At 48.1% G+C, this 23,858-nt stretch overlaps 1 protein-coding gene across 2 annotated transcripts in view; it reads right to left on the reverse strand.

Moving 5' to 3' along the window:
- ZSWIM5 (zinc finger SWIM-type containing 5) overlaps positions 1 to 23,858 on the reverse strand; it is a 95,495-nt gene that overhangs the window by 26,691 nt on the left and 44,946 nt on the right. For both annotated transcript variants that reach the window (XM_064428703.1, XM_064428704.1), the window contains exon 2: positions 2,436 to 2,792. In XM_064428703.1, coding sequence (XP_064284773.1) covers positions 2,436 to 2,792 — 357 coding nt within the window. The remainder of the gene's footprint in view (positions 1 to 2,435; positions 2,793 to 23,858) is intronic.

Below are 23,858 nucleotides of genomic sequence, written 5' to 3' on the forward strand. Positions count from 1 at the left end.
GCACGCGGTGCACAGCCCGCGGCTACAGACTCCTGCAAGGAACAAAGATCCAGTGCCCGGAGCTGAGCGCGCCAGACAATGGCCAGTAATTTTCTCTGCCATTCAGGCTCTGCAGGAGGAGAAGGAGCATCCATGAAAGCCTTATTTTACAAAACCAGACAGCCCCCTTGCACAAGGGGCATTCCCCAGCCAGCCCGGTGCAAAACCAGCTCCTCAATCCTACACGCTCACCATATAGACAAGGAAAGAGGAATCTTTTGGGTGACCAGAGGCAGGTGAGGAACACCTGATGCTGATATGAAGCTCAATAGACCTATCCTCAAAAGAAGGAGGGGCAGGCAAAAAAGATGGATTTCCAGAAAGAACATTCTTGCTCCAGGGTGTAATAACTTCAGGTGTCCAATGCCCACAGTGGGCGACTGTTTGGGTTGCAGAGACTGGCCTGACAAAAGACACCTTGGCTCCAACCCCAAGGCTGAGGTGTGACCCCAAGGGTCTGAAAGTGCACATAAAGCTCTATGCAGAGCACAGCTTAAATAACTACAAATCCCAGGATCAGTGACCCACTAAAAATACATGATCCACAGCTGGGAAGGGCAAGATGGGGGACAAATTTGGATCCACTTCACCTGGAGAGCCCAGAATTCCTCTCCCACAAACAGAGCCCCATGGCTGCAGCCCTTCCTCACCCTGGGGTCAAGCAGGTCTGCAGTGCAGCTGGTTGCATTGTGGCTGTGCTCCTGGCAGGACAAAACACTGTCTGGGATCAAGAATCGAAGCCCTGGACAGCATCACCATGAATTGAATGTGAGGGGTTTGGAGCCTTCCTTTTCACAGGATGCAACATTTTTGAGTTATAGATCACCTTAAGATCATGTCATCATATGAAGACTGTTCTGTATCCTCCCCCAGAGTGAGATAAGGCTGCTCTTCTGCTTGCAGTGGTGTTACTTGTGACCAGCTGGACAGCCACAGGGGTGTCAGATAGGTGCCACCCTCTGTGGGGTTGACCATGTCTCTGTTGGTTTAAAATCACACACTGGAGTGCGTAAATTTGCACCAAGTTTGAAGGGAGTGAAAATTTTTGCTTTGTGGTTTTTTTTTTTTTTAACCACTTGTAAAAACAAGAAGCAGATACTGAACTGGAGCCAACATCTGTATCTTTGTAAGACTCTCAACCACCAGCCTTTTGCTGACTCTAGAACAATAAATATTCAGAGCCTTAAAAGCTTTATTTCAATCTGCTTAGGAGAAAGCAGCCTCAAACAATGGCCAAGAAGGGATCTTGCCCAGCCTCAGCTTCAGTAGATCAGTTCAGAGAGGGAATGGCCCTCACCAGATCCTTGGCACATCACAGATCCTCATTCTTTTACAATGCCAAAAATTGAAGGCCCCCTGCAAAAGGCAGTTACTTAGAGCACAACCACCCATGTGGCAGATGTGGCCCAGCAGAGGAGACAAAGGCATCTCCCAAGGTAGGAACAGGAACTACCAGATAGAGAGAGAGAGATGAACACATCTGAGATCAGAGCTGCCATCACCGCCATGGTGACAGTGAACCTCTGGCCTTACTTTTCTACATGTGGATTCAACTAGTTCAGATGGTGTTTTAGGCTGCATATGGGGCTTTTCATCTTCAGAACACTTAACAGGCACGTGTTAATCCCTGCAACGCCCTTCCGTGGCAGATAAGTGTTTATTATCTCTGCTCTACAGCTGGTGGGACTGGCACAGCGGGGAGCTGCTCATTGTTGCAGACCCTGGGCAACCTCAGCTCCTGGGCTCCTTGAAAAGACACCGTGGGAGATCCCCAAGAGCCTGGGCCACATCCTGGGCCAGTGGAGCAGGGCTGGGCTGGGCACTGTCCCCCAGATTTCCAGGGGAGGAAGTCAAAAGCATTTTCCAAACAAAATGCCCCAGGACACATCGCCACTGCCTTTGTGCAGTAGGTAAAAACAGTGGTGCTCATTTATTATGGGCAAATTAACACCCACGGAGATCAAAGCTTTATCTCCCACCAGTTCAGCCACATCTGACTTAGTGCAGGGCTTAGGCCAACACCGTGTCCCCACGTGCTGGAGGAGCCACATCCCCACTGCGCCTCCCGCTCCACAGGGTCCCAGCACCATGTCCTTGGCTTCTCCATTCTACTCTGAGCTGTGCCTTGTGCACCACCAGCCCATCAGTTCTGCCTCTTCCTGCCTGTTGAAGCCCATGTTTGACAGACAAACACATAAAGAAGAGGAGAAGGCAGGCTGGGGACACCCCAGCCACGTGGTCCCAACACCCATGCATTAACTTCAGTGTGACACTGCCAGCTCTTTCTGTGCAGCAAAAGACAAATGTAAAATGAAGGACACCACTGTGGGCACCCAAACCACCACCCCAGCCCCAAACACAGAGTCAGGGTCACCCAGTGAGGAGGGAGGAATTACCGTGCACTTGGTTGATCTCAGAGTTGGATGACAGGATCTCATCGGCCAACTTTTGGGCGGTGGGCAGCACCTCGGTGTGGTGTGCTGTGATCAAATACTGAACAAACTTCTGGAGCTGGTCCCTGTTCATCTGGAAAAGGGTCTCTGAGATGGGAAGACGGAGTTTGACCTGGTCTGGCTTGCGGATCCTGTACAGTGAAAGCGCCACGACATGAGCGCAGTAAAAAATGTCCTTGTTCCCACAGCCGCACGTCACTGAGGTGATTTTGCAGCGGTCGAAGCTGATGGCCACCTTGTAGGTCATCTCTGGTTCTGTCGCAGTCGCTGGCTCCGTTACTGTTCCACTGAGGTGGAACCCTGGAGAGGGAAAGAAGAAGAGGGAAAAGGTCAGGTTAGCTTCCCTCTGACCACAGCCACCCATGCCAGCTCCGGCAGGAAGGAAAGGCAAGACTGCTTGTGTGCTTTCTCATACACCAAGGAGTGCAGCACCCAGCACAGCCCATCGCCGTGGCTTACACCCAGCAACACCCAGCCCGTGTATACAAACACACTTCTGCACCAACACACACACACAGCCAGACTCATCGGCGAGTTTATTTAACAGCCAAACCCTCAGGGGAAGAGCGAAGCTGCTCGGTTCCCATTTGTTTAAGTATCTCAGACTGTTTCTCTCCTGGGAGTCATTTCCATCCACGCCTCCTTCTCACTGAATTTGCAACTCACATGAGTGAGGGCTGGTAGAAAAAGACCACGTTTGCTTTTCTTTGATGAGGCAGACAAAAAAATCCACAAACTAAATGCAAAGCAATTCCAACTTTGGTCTCTCAACCAGGTAGAGTGCTCCAGGGCATGGTCACAGCTCTGAGCTCTTCCACACAGTGTAAACAAAGAGCAGGGACAGGAGCTATCCACAGACCAAACCACAGCTGGGGGAAAACCATTCCCTGAGTTCCACAAATCGTTCACACCAATGTTAAGGTGCTCCTGACAGTTCCCACCATGCAGAAAGGGGGTGCAGTGCTTTCAGGCATAAAGTGTGGAAAAAACCCCCAGGAAGTAGCTAACACAGGTGAGGAACATGAAACGGGCTCAGAAAGTCCCTTGGGTTGAAAGAAATGTGGATGTACCAAGCAAGTGAGGGACTAAATCAGTGAGATAAGACTGACTGACGGATGCCTATCAACCTCACTTTGAACGGGAGCCTCAGGGAGTCCTTCTCACCATCCAGCTGCTGAGTGGGTTCAACACCAACATTTTGCACTTGCTCAGCCACCTGGAAAAGGGATATCCTTGTTTCTCACAATCATCTGCCTTGTTCCTCCAAGAGAGTGAGGCTGCACCAGGAGGTTAATTAACATGGCCAGGGCAATCTGGTGTCCCCCTGTCAGAACGTGGTGTGGGACCTGGCACCTCACACTGCCCATCCCAGCCATCCTCCCTGAGGAGGATGCTCACTTTTCTCCGTGCCACCACAACCTATTAAGCCTGTGTATGTACAGGTCCCTGCAGAGCCTGCCATCCCCTCGGAGAAGGCAGCAGACAGCTGAGAGCCCTACAATTAGCGACAGAAAAGGAGAAGGGGTGGGGGGGTGAAGATTAAAATACATTAACTGCATCAAACCCTTGTGCGTTTGCCAGCTCTTACAAAGGCTTTCGGAGACAAATTCTACCAGAGGTTTTTAATAAATGGCATCAAAACCAGCTATTCACTGCCAGTCTCTTTAAAGCCACGCCAAAAACCACATTCAAATCTGATTAAGCGTCAAGGAGGTCTGCTTTTACTTTAGTGCCGGGGCGGGGGAAACGCAGACCTGTTCTGCTGCCATCACCCAAAAGCCACCCCATGTGGCCAGCAGAGCAGGAGGGGAGGCATGGACACCTCCCTTCCCTCCCTGCTCGCCGGGAGCAGGAGCAGTGTGGATCTGGAGGTGCTGGGCTTGGCGCCGCGGGAGCAGCGCGGCCAGGGGCTGACGAGCCTCCCCCTCCACACAAGCCCGTCCCCTGGCAGCCAAACTATATAAATCCAGAGGATAAACTCCAAAGTGTTTATGTTTTACCACTTCTCTGGTTTGCAATGCTTGGCAGGCGGCTCCGACTCACTGCCAGTTTCTCCCCTAGTTTACTTTTTGAACAAGTTAAAGGGACTGGAAACCGCGTTCCTGAGCAAGTATGTACGTATATCCTCATATGTATGCCTGCACACACATATATAAAACACTCTAGGACAAATTACTGGCCATAAACACTGCCTTGAAATGCTTACTTTAACGGGACTGTGGGCCAGACCCCACTTGGGGCTAACTGGTGTAAGGCTGGAGGAACTCATTTAACCAAATTATCTGTTTCAGACAGGTATAAGTCTGAAAATATATCAACTGTGGTCTGAATCAGCCTCTCAAGACAGAGTATTTGCTCAGGTATTTCTCAGGATATTCTCAGGCATCCCAAAAGCTTGCTCTCCCATCTGCTCCAAGAGCTGGTCTTCACAATTCAGATCTGGTCTGCACATCGAACAGGACCATTCATTATGTCAACAACGGCCAAGTTCATCTGGCACTCGAGCCCCAAGTCAAGTGTTGGTTTAGATTTTAGCTGTGGTGACAGCAGGTCTGTAGGATAAACTAGGAACTCTACAAAACATTTATCAGAAGTTGAGTCAGAAATTAAACATGGGGGAGTGGAAGAGAGATGAGCTGGCAGGAACAGAGGCATTATTTGTGAATATTTACATTAATGTGAGGTCAGCCTGCAGCTCCCACATTGCAGCCAAGTCTGCACCCCAGCTCCCATAGCTCCTGAGCACACAAGCTCGGCAGTGATGTGTACCACAGTCCCAGGGAAGAGTGGTGCCTAAAAGGTAGGTTTTGGTGTGGTTAGTTCATCATCCATTGAAGTGCACACTCCTGCTCCACACAGAACACTGCTGCTATCACCAAAAAGCTACAGGTAACCCTGGAAAAGCACAGCTGTCACGGTACCCTCTTCTCTGTTCATCTTGCATCCTAGAAGAAAGGATCCTGGGAGCTGTGATAGCAGCACTTCAGTAGAGAGAAACACAGCCCCGATCACTGACATAGGGTCTGGATAGCACTGAGAGCAAAGACATACTCTCCTCTGTGTCCTCCCTGTACATTCAATTTAAGACATTCCTACAGCCCAGTGCTTATCTAGGACTTCATCTTCTGTTCTTAACATAAGCTAACTTGATGTTTGATTTGCTGCCAGCAAAGTGACAGTGCCAAGGATTGAAAACCATGGAAAAGAAATAATTAAATACCATCTTTGTAACTACAGACTCATTATGCCCCTCCAGAGTCTAGCTTTGTCCCAAGAACATCACCTTTTCCCTGCCCCAGAACACCCTCTCCTACTTCTACCACAGAAGCTTCCCAGTGGATGTCTCTTTGATCAAGGTTGTAAAAGGAGCTGAGTGTTCATAACTGCCCCAGAAAAAGCACAGAAAGGTGCCATGAATGTTCAGAGGCACACAGGGCATGATGAGCTCATCTCTTTGTAATCCCCATCAAATTGGGACGAAACACTAGAGCAAGAACCTTCCTTGTTTTACTGTCACAAGACATTGCACCTGAATTGTTTTCCAGGAGTTTGTGAGTTCTACATTGGTGGGACTTACAAACTTGTCAGCTGGGCAGCACTCTCCTCTTCGGAGCTGATAAACCCTACAAGCTGGGAGGAGGATAGATTCACAAAAAATAAAATAAAAAATCCTGGGCTCTCAAACAGCTACAGAGGATCAAGCCTCTAGCAGGGATCCCAGTGCAGGAGACTTTGATATTAGGACAACAGTACTAACACCTCAACAGAAGCACCTTTAACCAAGATGGTGAATTCTTTGATTTCTAAACCTACTTGACCAAAAGAAGTTGTGCAAACTCTTCCAGTTCTGTGAGAGCAGAAAGCCTTTAAACAGGACATCTTTAACCCAGATATCCTCACGCCAACCATCAGGAGAAACCACTAGCCTGTCCTGCAGCTCCAGCCTACCATGAGGCCAGCTGCAAAGACCCCTTGCTTTGTGTCCTTCAGCAAATCACTGAAGATAAAGCAAATATTGAGGCTGGTGAAATACCTGGATGCCCAGATGGAAATTTATATCCCAAAAGCAAGCAAAATCCAAGTATAGCCCCTTCCCTTCTCATAACTATGGCACCAACACCTGCAAAAGAGAGGAGGACTCCTCCACACCTACCGCACTATCTGGGAGCCCGGGTGCTCAGCTCTGCTCCCTCTGGCAGCTGCTGCTCACAGCCGTCCCTCAGATTTCACACTGCAGCCCAGACTGAAGTCACAGTTGTCATTTGCTAAGTTGTGCCATTCGGAACAAATGAGCTCTTCCTTCCCAGGCGTGGCAGTCGCCTGCCTTTCCCCGAGTGCAGGCACAGTCCTGCAGGGGTGGAAAGCACCACAGAGCTGCAGCCACCTGCAGGACATAACCCTGAGATGCTGCACTGGCACTGCTGTGTGAGAGGATGGTGGCCAGTAACACACAGCTAACGTGGGGAACACTTCTCCGTGGCACTGTGTTCTTCTGTCTGCTCCACAGGCTTTTCTCTGTCTTTGTGATAACCTTGAAGGGGGCAAGGAATGGCTCAGTAGAGGGAAATGTGCAGCACATCTATGCCCTGAGCATGAACCACTGGTGGGATGTAGCTAGACGATGTACATAAAGAACTCACAACCACACCTAGCTGTCAAAACCTCAAATAACCTCCTAGTACCTGAGGCTGATATTTTGGGCAGCCTCTGTTAGGAGCCACGTGATGGAAAGTCCATCCACACAGCTTCCTGAAGGCACCAGCCACATCCCCTTGCATCATAGCCAGAGAGGGGTGGCTGTGGCAGACAGCAGCTTGGCTGCTCACTGCTCCTGTACTCCGTGCTCAGCTTCCACGATTCTCCACCTCCAGCCAGACTAACCCCACTCCAAATCTGTGTTTGGGGAGCTCTGTGAAACCAAACGGGAAAGAATAGACGGATATTTATGGGGCTCAGCAGATGTAGACGAGGTAAACTGAAATTCTCGGTGCGAGTTGTATACACTAGGTTAACGTGACCCAAATATGTTTTTTTTTAAATTTCCAAACCACAGCGGAAAGTTATTTTAAACTAAAGTGATTCCAAGCTCTTTAGTGATTAAACGGACTGCAGCTCCAGCTCCTAGTGGAAAAACCATTTGTTTTTCCAGTGTGTGAAAGCCATAACTAGCAATGAATAATAATTGCCGCACCCGAGTGTTATTTATAAGCCATTCTCAGTCACATTTCCATGCCTCGAAACAGCAGCTTTCTAAACATGAACTTAAAATCGGTCAATATTTGTAATGTAGACAACACCCACGGGAGGAAGGTGTCGGTGTACTCGGACGGTGGGAAGCGGAGGTTAGTAAAATCTCCCGAAGCTTTCCAGCTTCTAGATCAATTCCTGCAGCCGGCTGATGCTGACAATTGCTCAGTCCCTGACCTTGCAGTTGGAAAGGAGATGGGCTCATGAACTCATTTGCACATGACAATGCTCCAGCAAAGTGAATCATCTGCCTCCGATAGTAACGAGAGTACGGCGTGCCCCAGCCCTCCCGGGCTCCATTCAACCAGCACAGGGCTGGCCTTTTGTGCTGCCAGTGCAAGAAAGACTCTGCTGAAGATGTGTGCAATTAAACCCACTTTTCTTGTTGCTCTTTTGATTCAGCGGCTCAATGAGAGGCACCCTAGGCAGGTGTTGTCACACACAGATAAAATGTGCCTTTTCAGAGCACTGGCAGACAGAAAGAAAGAGGGTAAGGCTGAATCAATTGCCATTTCTCCCTTGCAAAATAGGGAATCCGGGCTTCCAGCGAGTCAATGAGCAGAGCTGCTATGAGTTTCCATCCTCCCTCCTCTCCAAAGCTATTCTGTTTTGTGACCGCAGGCAAAGGTGCTGCTGTTGAGACAGACTTTGGCAGGGATGAAGGAGGCAGGCGATGCCTGGCCAGGAGGATGCCGCCCCAGCAGAACACAGCCACACTTCTGCTGCTAAAAGATTTCCCCCTGCAGCCCTCCTCCCCGTCTCTACCATATTCCTTGTCCTTGCCCAGTCATTATCATCCTGGAAAAGCACCTCCACTTTCACAGAGCTAACAAAGACCATTAATATCACCCCAGGAAGGAGCCGTGCCCGCAGCTGAGCTGCCGCAGGAGGAGCCGAAACAAAGGGATATGGATGAGTTGGAGAGTATGCACCATGTCTGCAAGGGTCCCCACACATACCTATGGCCTCAGGCACCAACTACCACAGGTTTGGGAGAAATACTCTTCTATCACCTCTCCAGGTAGGCCAGGGAAGAAGCAAGAGCTGCAGCTGTAAACAGGAGATGGAACAGGGCTGTTTGTGCTGGAGGGAGCCGTAAGCTCCTCTGAGCAGCTGAGTAAGCTGGAGGGACGCTCTCTCTGCCATCTGCTCTGATCCCACAACACCTCCTGCAAATGAAGAGTCAATCCGCTGGTTTCTATCCCTGTTAACCTCTAATCAGCCAAGAGGACCGGCCTCTGCCTTGCTCTTTATCCGAGCCAGCTAATGCGTGAAGCACACCGCGCTTCCCATCTGCTCCAGCATTACTAGAGTTAAAGGACAAAGCTGTTTCCCTGTCCCGAGCATTCACTTACACAGATGCCCTTGTATTAACTCAATTTCTCAGTGATTTCCATTATTACCCTTACGAGATTTCTGGTGTTTGTTTATCTAGGAGCCTGAAATGGAGGTTTTTCCCCTCCCCCTACCCAGCTCAGGGGCTTGGCTGGCCCAAGGCCATGCTCCAGACAACCAGTCCTAATCTGTGATTTTACCCAAAAGCATTACAAAATGTTCTCCATTTTCTCCCCAGCCTGGAGTGCTCTTTGTTGCCCATACAATTCTTAAGAACCAGGTTTTTTGGGTCTTTGTTGCCAGCCCCAAAGGCAAGACCATCCTCCCCAGCATCACCTTGCACAATCTTCCAACACCTGCCCACAGATGGGTTTTTAATCTACCCAGATGTACAACCCTCGCTCTGAAGACATACGGTTTGGGCAAAAAAGAAAAAAATATAACCAGTTTTAAAGCTTGGACAGATTTCCTCTGCTAAGGTATAGCCTTGCAAGCCTAATTCCTCTGCTAGCAGGTCAGATCCAACCAATCTAAATGATGGTTCTGAAGTAACAGAAAGGGCTTTAAGAGAGGATGACTTCACTGCATCTTGATTAACATGTGCTGTCCACGCAATAACTAGTGGCAAAATGCTCTCAAGCCTCTGCTCTTTACTGCTACAGCTTAACTTACAGGCATCTTGAACATAAAGATTTTTCTTACAAAAATCAGAAATGTGATAAAGGTGAAGTTGTGCAGTACATTTTTAAGCAGAAGCAGTGAATGCAGCATCCCTACAGTTAAGGGAGAAAAGGCAACACATTCCTGTGACCATCCCCAAAGCATCCAGCCCTCTCCTCTTCTCCCTGTGCTTTTACAAGTGCCTATATCCTCCTATATCCTATGCCTCCTAAACAAGGAGCAACATGGTTCCTTGTTACAGCTCAGGTGTTTGCTCAACAGATGCAGGGTTATTTTCAAGCATGAAAGAGAATATCCACAGGGAGGAAATTCACTTTTGCCGCAGCTTCCGGGCTCGTGCGTGCCATCAGTTGGAACTGCCACAAAGCAAACCCAGCCCCGTGCTGTCACCACCTCGGCTGCCTCAAGGAAACTGATGGGAGATGCCAAAACTCACACACGAGACTCAGATGGGGTCATCTCCTGACTTCAATGAAGCCACCCAGATTTCCAACAGCTGAGAAGCTGGCTTCTAGCACATAAAAGGGTTCTAATTAGGAACTGCCTCTTATCCCTTCATGCAAGCATCACCGTGATGGGATCACTGAACTTCATCACAGTCAAAAGCAAACGGAGCAGGGCTCTGCCCTTCATCGCCTTTTTAATGTGGCGATTCACAGAGCTCTTAGTGCCACAAAAACATAATCCCAGCCTTAAAGCAAAGCCCTTCCTGTGCCAGAGACCTTAACCCGTTGCTCCTGGCTTAAGGGCTCCTTCCTGAGTGCCCTCTGCCTGTGGAAGAAGTTGATCCAGAGCCATGGACATCCTTTTCTCTCGAGGTATCTGCTTGCCTTGCTGACCTGCTTTTCTCTTTTCCAAGACACAACCTCCCTCCTGAATTGGCCGCTTTTCCAGGACTTAGCCTGAGGCTGGGGAGAAGCTTTGCATTTTGTCTCCAAACATGCAAAGATAAACTGCATTCAATGCATATTTTACCATTTAAAGCTGCCTCAGGAATGGGCCATCTTCAAATCAAAACACAAATTCAATTTACCAGTATCGAAAAACAAAAGCAAAACCAAGCCTGAGAACCTCCTAACTTGTTTTTTTCCCCACATTTTGGGTTTGCATAGGGCAGGACTAGCTTAACAAGGACCAGAATCAAACCAGGGCATCACACAGCAACGGAGGGAAGCAGGACACCACCCTGAAACTCCCTGAGACACCAGACCTTAAAATAGCAGCTCTACAATTTATAGGGAAGTTATTAGTTATGATTTTCCTGGCCCTCAGACGCCTTCCAAGGGAATGAGGCAGCCTAGATTCAATACGAAAATCTGCTCCAAATTCTTCCCCAAAAAGACACTTTTTCCACTAAGAATAGCTCTTTCATTTTTAAGAGAGCATAAAGTCTGACTTTCTAAGTCACTGGCAGTGTTGTTAAATGAGCACTGTATTTACAAAGCATTTCAACAGCATTTCTGGTAATGGTCTCAGTAACAAATTTGTTGAAAAGGTCAATTAACTTCCTTCCGAGAACCTCACTTCTAAGCACAGAAAATGGCTTTGCATTAAAACTGCCTCCCCAAAGTGGAAAAAACTCTAAGGTGACACCATTTTGCCATTTCCGCTCTCAGCTCCCCATTCAGGAGCTGAGCACAGACCCCCGGAGAAGGCACCAGGATGACTTCCCTCTCCTGCTGACTTTTACAGCCCTTATTTAGAATAAACCCACCTTTTTTTTTGCTTTTACATTTATATATATATAATTTCACTAAGGAGACCACAGACACACACTTGATACTGCAGAAATATTATTATACTTAAACAGCTTAGCTCACTTCAGTAACTTCACAAAAACTTAGCCGTTTCCTCCCCTCTCTGGCCCCCAAACCAATAAAGCTTAAATTTTGGAGCTTATTTGGGCTGCTCCATGTAGGGAAATTATCTGCTCATTGCAGAATAAATTATTCAGCAATTGCTATTCCAGATCAGCCTCCTCTGTTGACATTTTATTCCAGAATAATTTTTGGAAACTTTGTGAGTAGATTTCTGAAGAAAGGGACCTCAATTCCAGGACAGGGAGTTATCCAAATACCTGCTGGCACACCAGTGGCTGGTCATCATCCCATGGTGAGAGCCTTGACCAGAGCCATCCCAGAAGAGGAGGTGAGAGATGGTATCAAGTTTGGGAAGACTGACTGCTGTATTTCAACATCCAGCAAAAAGTGAGGTGAAGGAAGGTGCAGACCTTGATTTTATGTGAAATTTTTTTCCCAGCTTTCTTTTAATCTGTGAATTGCAAAGCAAGAGGAACCACCCAGGAAGAGGCTGGAGGACTTTGCATCACAAGGTGTAACATCAGGAGGGTGGCACAGCTTTTATCCATCATGCAAGTAAAGTGTTGAGGGTATTTGAGAAGCACCAACTTTGACAGTGGAGAGCCCTGGCAGAGCATTTACATTGGCAGTTTCCAAGCCCAACTCAGCCTGCTGGTGGATGTTTTCTGCCTCTTCCACATGGACCAGGGTTTTTTTGGGTATCCTCCAGTTCCACCAAACTATGCATCACATCCAACACTACTCAGAGTCAGCTCCATGGAGCCCAGAGGCCGTGCCTGAGCAGCCAAACTCATTGCCATTTCCTGGGCACAACCATTTCCACACCCCCCACAAACGGCTCCCTGGTACAAGCACCACGACACACAATCCTCAATACACTTCAGAGGGCAACAGCAAAGCAATGTGTTCATGCACTATAAGGAAAATCAAAGAGGGATAAGACCAACCCAAGCGAGGCAACCACATAAAAGCCCTCAGTTGCCAGCATGTCCTCTCTGGTGAGACCCCACAGCGAAGTTCTGGGTCATGGCTGATGAGCAGTCAAATTTCCCGATTCTGCAGGACCAAAACCCTCTGCAGAACAGTCAACACGCTTTAAATAACACTTTAAAACCCCTTTTGATCACATCAGTCTTCACATGACCTTTCTGAGAAGTCAGGAAGGCAGCGGGAGGTCTGCAGAGCAGAGACTTCCCCAGCAGTCCTCCTCGCTTGAAAGGAATGTGGTTGGGAGACAGATGCCTGACAAAGATGCTCTGCTCTCCTGCATCAGCAGTTTTCACCATCTTTAGCATGCAGGCATTTCAGGAAAAGCAGATTCCTGTGCAGTGATTTTAAGCCCCTCAGTACTACCCTTTCTCCTTTTGGACTACACACTGTCCCCAGCATCTGCCAGCCACACATCACCAACCTCTGCTTTAGCAAGGAGCAAGCAACTGGAAAGCTGTCCTGGAAGAGCCACCATGCACAGAAAAATATAAGCCCTCCTGTTTTTCAAGTCCAAGATGGCTCCACAGCTTCACAGCCTTCAGAAACACAAAGGGCTACAAAAGCTGATACCCAGGGAAATAGGAGCCATCGCTCTTGCTGGGTCAGGAGCAGTGTACAGGCTGCCTCTGCGAAACTCATGTTTCTCATTAAAAACTTCACAGATTTTTTTTTTTCCCCTGGAAAAACATTGTTATTCAACCCACAGCCTAGACTGCAGGCTCCTCCGTTTGCTTTTGATGCAGTGCAAACATCTAAAATGACACCATGTAATGACAAGATCTGTCATCGGGATGGCTGGGGCTACAGTAGAAAGAAAAACAAAGGAACGATCCTTTCCTTCTCCCCAGAATTCAACTCAATTAAAACAAAAGGAAACCTATATTGTGAAGTTAATGCTAAAATACAAAGGATTGAAGGGAAAAGGGGAAAGTGTGATGTGAAACATTTAGTGGTGGTTTTCTTCCATTACGTGGCATGAGGCCCTTTTGGCAGTGGATGGAGGGTCTCCAGCTCCTCTAAACATAGATCTATTTCAGTAATTAAGTTCTCTTACAAAGAGGGAAAGGGAAAGGGAGAGGGAAAGGGCTGCAATATCTCAGATAACTATCTGTGGGTGAAATTCCACCTCTGCAGCCTCCTGAAGCTCCTGGTTAGCCCCCATCCTCTATGGGACAAGCCAGGCACAGCTCCCTGGTAGCAGACACAGTATGTACCAAAGGGTTATCAGCACATTCATCACAATTTGGAACAGGAAGCAACCAAAGATGCAGTCAGCTCAGCATAATGGGAAAGAAATAAAGTAAAAAAGTAAAACCAGATGAGCAACTAGGAACAGACTCCTCTCTTCCCTTTGAAAAGGGAAGCCAGTAATTTGAGAGAAGGTGGTTTTACCCACAATCTCAGCAAACGGTTTTAGGAGTCGCCCTAATAATCACATAACCTAAGTATTACACAGTACTCCCACTTAAGAGATGGGAAAACATTGTGGGGAAATCTTCCCCTGACCCTTGAAAGCAGGTCCATAGGCACGCCCAGAAAAGGAGGAGCAAGTCTCACACTGTGAGTGACATGTCCTGCCTTGGAGTGGTTTCTCTTCTGGTCAGATGGCAGAGTGCACCTGAGGAGCTGCACCCTGCTATTTTTCCTGCTCCATGCTGAGCAGGAGCAGAGTCCCCCTTCCCCTGTCTGGGAAACCAAGACAGAGGGGTCTGGCAGCAAATGGAGGGCAAGGGAACAGTGGCTGGGAAGTGGTGAACAAGCATGCATCAGCCTGATGCACAGCCAGACTCCACCATCATGTCCACACTCCCACAGAAGGGGTATGCATGACACTAAGGCCAAGGTCACCTCCAAACCAAACAGAGCATCACCTCAGGTGGGTGTCTGAAGGAAGCAGCTGTGGGTTTCTGGCATCTGCAGGGGGCTGGCACCACACACTGCATGATGATGCTCGCCTGAGGAGCAACACTAGGATTGCCCAGTGATGCACAGGGAAGATGTGTCTATCCAGTTGTGCTGGGTTTCAAATTTACCCAGAGCTAAAGGAGATGAGAGCCTCAAAGTTCCCAGCAAGACCAATTTAATTCTCCCTGAGCCCTTGCTCAGAGACCTACTTGCAAAACTTCACACCCATTTCTTGTGTGCACAAGAAATGGTCAACCTTTATGGGCTCTGACACCGATGCACTCACCTCAACAGCAAACAGTCCTACAACAACACACACACCAAATTAAAATTATTCCAACCCTCAGCAGCATCTCTCTCTGAAGAGCAACTGCCATTACTTATTAATTTGCTTCCTCAAGATAAACAAGAAATTTATTAAAGTCTGAAACAGAGCACACAAGGCAGCAGTGGGGCAGGGGGTTGCCACTTGTCTTTAAAAAATAAATACTTTTATGCTAGATTACACTTTCCACTTGCTGCTTCCCCCAGGAACCAGTTTCCACTCTGTACAGGATGGAAACCCCACAGACTTATGTTATGTTTAGGGATCAGTCATTTTTGAGGGGAGAAAGCACCAAATTTTCGGACCTAGCAGGTGAAATGCAAATAAAAATAGACATTTTAAAATAAAAGCTAAATGCATCTGAGTGATGAGTGCATCTGTCTACAGGCTGCTCTCACAGATCATGACCTTGACATCTTGCAGAGGAGGTGCAATCTTTGACAATCAATTCAGTTCCTTGTTTAGAGAAACTGCTCTGTTAAACCTAGAGATGAACTCAGCATGGATGAAGAGACCAACACTTCCCAGGAGAGCTGAAAGCAGTCTCACTCCGTTCAGTCAACAAGCAGGTGATGCTCGTGGGTGGAACTGGAAGAACAAAACTCTTCAGTACAGTTTCCTACGTCATCTACAGTGAGAAGAAATGGCTGGAAGGATGATGAGGAGCAGAGTTCCCTTCATGCTCACAATGTACATTTGCGAAGGCAAAACATCATCTGTGGATTTTCCACCCATGCAACAGCCGCTCCAACAGCCTTGCTTTCAATCATCCCCCTTGTTTCTCCAGTCACAAGGGAAGAATCAAAAATGGCTGTTTCCAACCCAGTACAAGTTATCAACTGCATCACTACACCAGCACAAAGGAAATTATGTTCACAGTATATCCAGCATTTGTGCAGACAGGAGTACATGGGACATAAAAGGGAAAGAAAACTCACAGCAGGTAATGAGAACACCTAAAATACGAATGGTAGTAATGGTTGCCTTCAGTCCTGGGGGTTTGCTAAAAACCAAGTTGATTTTTAAGTGATCAATGCAGAGCAACAGCATTGAGGATGCCCCTGGGGCAGTCACAATCTCGGGACCTCTAGGATGCCATGGAGCCCTTATTCCTCAGCCTTCCCTTTAATGAAGGTGTGAAACCTCACATTAGCTTCCTATCATCTCCAACCACACTACTGTAAGAACCACAGCTTTGAGAGCTCTGTGCCACCAAGAGACATTGCTGGATTCAGGCAATGGGTATGAAGTGTGCTGGGGTGAGACACCCCCAGACCTGCAAGTCTGAGTGAACTAAACTAAAAAGAAATTAAAACCAAATCCCCTGTGACCACTGCAGACTCTGTGAAGTTCAGCCAATCCCAACTGTTGTTCTCTTCCCTCACTGACCCCTGGACCACAGCAGTCACGGGACTGTCCTGGTCACACCTTTGCAATCCTCAAGGCAAATGCCTGGGAAATGCTATTCCAGTTCAACACCCCTGGGAGATGTGATGACTGAAGGGTCAGTGGCTGACATCTCCAAGCTGTCCTGCAGCAAGTAGACAGATGAAACAGGGTGGTGGAGGCTGGTATAAGTGACAAAGCCAGCGTGGGGCAGTCCAGCCTCCTGCTACTCCACCTCTCACTGTTCACCCAGCTCCTGACACCCAGGGTGGGCTACAGCTATCACCAGTATCCAAGGCAGATGCTGGATCCAGCTACCACCACCAAAGATACCAATTAAACACACCTTGAAATTTTTGGCTTCCTGTATCTGTGTCAACTGGATAGTAAAGCTGACACCTTTGCACATTCTCTTTGTCTGGAGCCAACAGATCAATCTGCCTCAAATACAGGAGATCTCTTTTGAACACTCCAAAGCTAATGAAAAAAATCCCTTCTGGTGAAAGGAAAACACTGGATCAGAGAAGTTTTATTAGCCCTTAACCATGTAAAGTTGGAAGCTCGTCCCCTGTTTAATGCTAATACTCCAACTCTGTTAAACATTAACTGTATAAATAATCAAATACTTCACATGACAGAGTCATACTTCCAATATGGGGCAAATAACCCAGAGGGTAATGAAGGGTGTAGTCTTCTGGTCTGAAGGATTTCCAGCACTCTCCAAAAAGCAGAACAAAGACAGTCCCTTCCCCCTCCTCTGCCTTCAAAGCAAAAGCTTTGATTCACTTGGGGAGACCACATCAAGCCAGAGCAGAGGCATGCAAGTGATGTATCTCATCACCCCCTCTGCTCCAGAGACACACGTGAAACCACCAGCCACTGTGTGGTCTCAGCCTTCTCAAACAACCTGCATCCACTCCTAAAACACCCAACTCGCCCTGGTCCTGCTGGCTGGCAAGCACTGAGAAACCTTCTCACCCTTGCTCTGCACCACCTGGGGAGGTGATGTGGCCCCAACCAGCCAGCCCACATCAGTCCCAGACTCAGATCCTTCCACCAAACCCCAAGAGTGATCTCCTGGCAAGCAGGACTTGAAGCAGACAGGAGCTCCAGCTCTCCAAAAGCCTGTGGTCTTCCACCTGGCTCGGAGGGGCCACAGACTCAACCCCACTGAAAATACCCCTGGTCTCCATTGCTCGTAACATGGATCACAGCCACCTGGTATTCTTGAAATTAAGCTCTCACTTTCTTTGGGCTTTGGTTTCCCTGACTGCAAAGCTGGGATAATGTCCCTTCTGGGGTTCACAGAGGTATTTTAAGGAGCAGGATGAAGTTCAGCTCCTCAGGAAATGACCAGTGCATTTGCTGTGGAAGAGAAGCTCTATGAAGGAAAAAAGACTGTTTGAAAGAAGTTAAAAATTAAAAGTTGTATTAAAAGTATATAAAAGTGATGCTGACCACTCCCCTCATCCAAGGCCAAGCTAAGGTAATTTTTTGAAATATGTAATCATCTGATGCCCAGGACTGCCTCCGTTTAGACTGATGCTCTCACTTCACTGCTGACTGAAAAGCTTCAAGTGATGCTTGACAATCAAAGCATCAAGAGCCAAATGGGGACTTGTCTGACCCACAGCCCTGCCTAAAACTGCACTTTCAGTACTTCTGAGCTGACTTTAGAAAGCCAGTATTGGCTTTGGCAGAACCCAGGAGGGCCATTGTGCATTAATTATTGCTCTTGCTCTGCAGACAGACATACAAAAGATAAAGACAACAGTGAGGCTTGTTCAGAACAAGGGATCCAGCACCATCTCAACACAAGTACCTTCTCCTTCAAGTGTCATTCAACCATCCAGATTTTGAAGACAGCCCTTGACTGAAGGCCCTTTACCTTCACTGTAAGGTAAAGCATGGACTCACCAACACCCATCTGATTTTTGTCCACTTTGTTAAGTTTAGGCTCAGCACACCACCTGAGCTGTACAAAAAAATCACCTCTCCCAAGCACAGCCATTACAGCAAAATCTGCATTGCTGAAGGAGTCAGCAGGACTCCTCTCTATCAGTGCAGGGATAAGAAGAGACCCACTTCCACCACTGCACCCCAACCCATACAGCTGAGCAGAGCTGTATGGTCCATCATGACACCTACGTAATATTTCAACCAAAACTGTACTGTTCTGGGCTCCTCCCAGCAAGACCCCGATTTATCTCCTCCTCCTGCTGACAGCTGAGAGTGCAGCTGGCATCTACAAGAACAGAGAAAGGCTCTTGGTTTCTAGAATGTCAGCTGTGGAGGTGGGGAAAACCAGGTGCTGTATTCTTGGGGAAATGCTTTTCCTGGTCAGCCCATCATTTTCTGTTTGCTCCTCTCAGCACCCCCAAGAAGCACACACAGCATGTACAAGAGCATAAGACACCCCTCAGGGGCCCCCAACCTACCAGCACTGACTGGAATAGCTCAGGCTTAAGCCCAACTCTTTGCAGACACAGCCCATCCCACATGCAGAGAGTCTGAGAATGTACAGAGTGAACATGAAGGGGAGAAGGGTCCCAGATCCTTGGAACTTGGTCCCTTCAGGAAGCCACATCGATAAGGGCTTAGCATGACTTTACAACATCTGTAAGCAGGTTTCACCAAGTAACTCAGATGTCATTCAAGTTACTTCTGCAGCACCAAAGGAAGGACCCTCTGTGAGCCTTGGACACGAGCATCTCAGTCCCTCCTGGCTCCCTCACCCACGCTGACACACTTCACAGGCATGCTGCCCACGCCTGGAACAAGCAGTCTGCTCCAGGGCCGATTCCCACTGCATCTCCCATCCTTGTTTAAAATGAGAGCTAGCTGGTTTCCCTGTTGTACATGGTGCAATGCCAGCCACGCTGAACAGGCTTCATGCAAAACACAGCCCACTGCCTTTCCAAGCCAAGGGGGAGACATTCTCCCAGTCTGCAGATAGCAACTTCAGACACTCTTAAAGCCAAGCTCTTGGTCTTGCTTTCCTTCATGAAGCTAAAGCAGAAAAAGCAACGCAGCTCCCTGGCTCCTGCTTTTTCTGCCATCTCCTTCAGCAAGATAGACATACAGACCTCCTCCATCTCTGCAGCAAAATCTTCTAAACACGTCACACCCAACAGGGACTTGGAGATGCCAGGGACATTTCCGAAGGACAGCAGCCATGATGAAAGCCAGAGCTGAGCAGATTTCCTATCAGAAAGGTTAAACCTTGACGATCACTCCCTGAAACACTCATCCCAAAGGGAAAGATAAGTTTTAAGGTGAAACCAAAGAAGAAAATTCAGCCAAACAAGCATGTCCCAGCCTGTGGTGCCACAACTGACATGGCATCCTACAGAGCTGCACAGCCCTCCAGCTGCTGCCTGTCCCATCCTTCTCTATTCCTGCAGTAAAAAAGCACAGAGAACCCAAGAAAAGCAGATAAGGCTCCTTCTGAGGAAAAGCAAACCTGTTCCTCATGAAGCTGATGGAAAAGCCCTGCCAGGATTATGTCTGATGGCCAGAGAGCTCACGCACACTGAGGGCTCTGTAAGCTTTTCTTGCATGTATGCTCTCCCCCAGACACCTACCATCACTCTGCTTGGAGACACTCAGGTCACAGAGCAGCTGGAAGGCACAAGAAGCCCCAAAACAAGGCAGAGTCACCAGCATCACCCTGCGCACCTCTGAGATCTAGGAACCTAGGGGTTGGAGGCACCAAGGCAGCCAGGACGCTGTGGCAGAAGATCATCATGCCAACATCCTCATACACCAGCCACCCACTACTCCAGCACCACCAGCAACAGGTGGTCCAGACCTGGAGGTAAAGCCAAGAACCACAGCAGGAGAAGGGCAGACACAGAGACAGGAGAACCAAGGGCTCTCAGCCTCCCACGCAGCCATGTAGCTGCAGCCAGAAAGCCTTTTGGACTTACGGCTCCTTATGCTGACAGAAAATTCAAGCTGAGTTTTACTCCTGACTTGCAAATCCTGAAGAGGAGGAGGAAAAGGGATAAAAAAAAGCCAGGCCATCTGCTCAAGGGCCCTGCAGCAGAGAAGAAGGCTGCACATGGTGATTCTCCAGGTAGAGCCCTGGTACGACTTTCAGGTTGACTTGGCCATTTGATTTCTTTGGTGCAATTCTGGACCCAGATGTTTCATAACACACGCTATCAAGTGTGTACATGTGAGGAAACTACCTCCAATCTGAATATCCCTGAGAGCACATTGCTCTTATTAAACACTGCAGAGCTGCTCCATGCAGCATTAACAGTACAAGACGTTCTGGTAGACTACAAAAATTGGCCCATAAAAAATAAACACTTCTGTCTTACTAAGGGCATCTGGAAATGACCCAGAGAGCTTGTCTATTTTCATTGGTAGCATTTTTGTACAACAGAAGAAAGAAAGTGGTTGTGAGTTTTGAGCAAATGTTCCTCAAATGCTTACAAGGAATCCCTGAAAACACCAGCAAACACGCCACCCACCCAGCTCCCCACAGGCAGGGCTTGGAAGACCACAATGTGGTCCCATTTCATTCAGGCTTTACCCCACTAACTATCCTTCCTGTTGTCTCTCAGTAAATCACATCCTTGAGGAAAGAAACTTGTCTCGGACACAGGACCCACCCACTGCCACAAGCATCCAACTCCACCGCAGCACACACGTGGCAGGGAAAGATGGGCCAAAGGAATGGGCAGGCTGCCCTTTACTGGGATGCTCCTCTGAGAGCAAACTGTGGTTCTGAAAGAAAAACCCAGTAAGAAATCTGAAGTTAATACATTGCTACCTTTGCACTCCCCAGGGCTACAAACCTCCACCCTGGCAGCTGGACACACACCAGCTCAAATGCAAGAAGCAAGTCAATCCTTGGCATTCAGGGGAGCAAAGCTGAAACCCCCCTTTGTGTGCCAGAGGCCTGTGGTCAATCTTGGAGCTTCAGCACATCAGCAGACAGCAGCATGACTTGCCATGCTGCCATCATAGCACACCAGCAAGTCGGGAAGCAGGAGGTCCAAGAGCCCTGCTAACCTTGCTCTGCTGCAGAAACCAACCAGAAACACTCACACCCCATCAGGGATGGGGTCCAAAAGAGCAGACAGGAACAAACCACAGAGAGATAGCATCTTCCTCAGCAGCCTCTTGTCTGGAGACGTACTGCTGGTGACTGGTTTCTCAGGGCTCTTCAGATTCCTTCTCCAAGCTCAGAGCACTGGAAACAAGAATGGTGGAGTCACCCATTCCAGATCCCACCCAGGAACTGCTCTGATGACTGCCTGGCTCCTTCCTTCACAGCAGAACATTCCAAAAATGAACCAAAACAAACTCTAGAGTCATGACACTTCTCACAAGGCAGACTCCAGGCTCTCCAGCCAGGCCCAACTGCAGACGCCACAGAAGTGTATTTATTTTAAAGACTATTTGAGCTGGAGTTTGTGAGAGAAATTATCCCTTTTTTGAAGAACTTGTGGTTTTTGTAAAAACTGATTTTAGCAACAGTCGCATTTCAGGCTCTCTTTAGAGAAACCATCTGCTGATCTCCCAAACGTGGTGCAAGCATTTCTGCAGCCCTCTGCAAGGACCATGCACAGGAGACGCAGCACCCAGTGAAGGGCTGTGACTCCAGCTGCACAACTGGGAAACACCAGAGACAAACTGACCTGATGTGTCCTTGCACAATGCCATCCCATGCTTCTCCCTGACCCCGGGAAGTCTACCTCCTCTAGACACTGTGCCATTTTCTACCTTTGCCTAGAACACCTCCAGATTCCAATGTCCCCTGCCAGGCCCAGCTGGCTGCCCTGCTGTGATTAGGGACACACTCCCCACTCTGTGCCTGCTCCCCAAAGCAGCTATTAGAGGACAAGACACTCTAGTGACAGGAGTCACGGCTGGGAATGGCCAGCATCCAGCCCTGCCTCCCAGGGGAGCCATGTGGGAAGGAGCTTTGCCCATTGTGAAGGCACTTGGGTAATTAGCAGCTGCTGGAATCAAAAAAGTCTTTCCTGAGACCATGCAAATCCCAACTTTTCTTGGATTTGACCAGTCTGCAGAGGGACAGCAAAAATGTCCCGCAAAATGGGCACCTCTTCCCCATTTCCCTTGTGCTGAGTCTCACAGCAAGCTCTGAGAAATGATCTCTGGACTTCTTCAACAGGGTGAACACAATATTCTTATCCACTCTTACTCTCCAAAATGGCCACTTTATAATTTTTTCCCCCCTCCCTTAAAATCAAACCATTTGAGGTCAACATCCAGCATGAAAATTCAAAGCACGGATGTTTAAAACCCCAAGAAAATTACAAGCAAATCAGAAAACAGGATCTTATCTCACGAACTATGGGACAAAGCTTCATAATAGCTGGTACCACCAACCCCCACCTCCAGCAATCCCCATCCTGAGGCAAACTGCTCCCAGACACCTGCTTGGCAGCACAACAGTGCCCATCTCCACTCCCGCCTCGCCTCTGCCGCCGCAGAAACTGAAGCAGACTGACAGCAGGATAATTCAGGGGAAAATTACATTTTCTGTATAACTTTCATACGTGACTATATTTAGCAGATGGAGAAACAAAGTATATGTATTCAGTAAATATATATTTTTATAGCTGTAAAATTATAAACACATATGTATGTTCCAAGGAGATCTGAAGTCTATTTTAAGACGCTCTTCACATGCGGATCATTAAAGCCTACAATACAGTTCCTTTGCCATATTATAATAAATATGGAAAGTGAATACACACTTCTCAACTCTTGTAGGTCACGAGAGACCTAAAGATGATCTCGTTTCTCTTCTGGTCGCCCTCTTTAGTGCTGCTTCAAAGGGAAATTGGTTTCATATGTGGGTTGACTGTACCTCACAGCATCATTTTGCCTGCAAACCTAATTTAGTGAGCTGCTGAAACACTTACATAGGCAAGCATCGATTCCAGACCTCCGAAACCCATAGGGTCAACACTGGAAACTAATTCCTCGCCTGACAGGCTGCTAGCCTTGCATGAGCAGCAAAACTAGCATCTTGCCACCTCTCACATTCAGGAGGCATTAATCACACTTGCTTCACTCCAGCTATTGGAATTTCTGATCCAGGCTGATTAATTTCCTCCCCATGCCCATTTCAAGCTGCTCACAGGCTCAGGGCTCTGCCTTTGGGGAGGGATGCTGAATTTCTCTTCCTGCTCCCTGCACGGCCAAAGCCAGGAAAGAGGACAACGTTCTCCACCTTATTTCCTCAAGACTTCTGCCCCTGGGGAGTCAACAAGGTTTTAATCAGCACCTGGCACTGTATCTATCAGATATGCTAATAAGGTTCCTTACCTTAACAAACACCCTCAAGAGCAGACTCATCTATCTTAATTGGTAAACGCTTCATTAATAATGCAGCTGAGGAGTCTCAGAGCTAGAAATATAAATAGCAAGTTCTGATGCAAGGGCTTTTTTCTGTTCTCCAAGTACAGATTCAGAAGGAAGGTCTCTGTCGTGCCCTGCTGCAGACACAAGAGCCCTTTGCAGCGTGCACAAAAAGCCTCTTTTCTGTCTCTAAGGGGTCCAAGTTCAGAGCATCCCTTTCCAAAGGAGAAAAGCAGGCATGCTGGAAGGCATTCCTGGGCTGGGAGGCACCCAGAAGGACGGGAACCCATCAGGCACCAACACAGAGGTCAATGTGGACACGCTACCGAG

The sequence above is a fragment of the Passer domesticus genome, chromosome 7 (genome assembly GCF_036417665.1).
Source record: "Passer domesticus isolate bPasDom1 chromosome 7, bPasDom1.hap1, whole genome shotgun sequence".
Taxonomy (NCBI): domain Eukaryota; kingdom Metazoa; phylum Chordata; class Aves; order Passeriformes; family Passeridae; genus Passer; species Passer domesticus.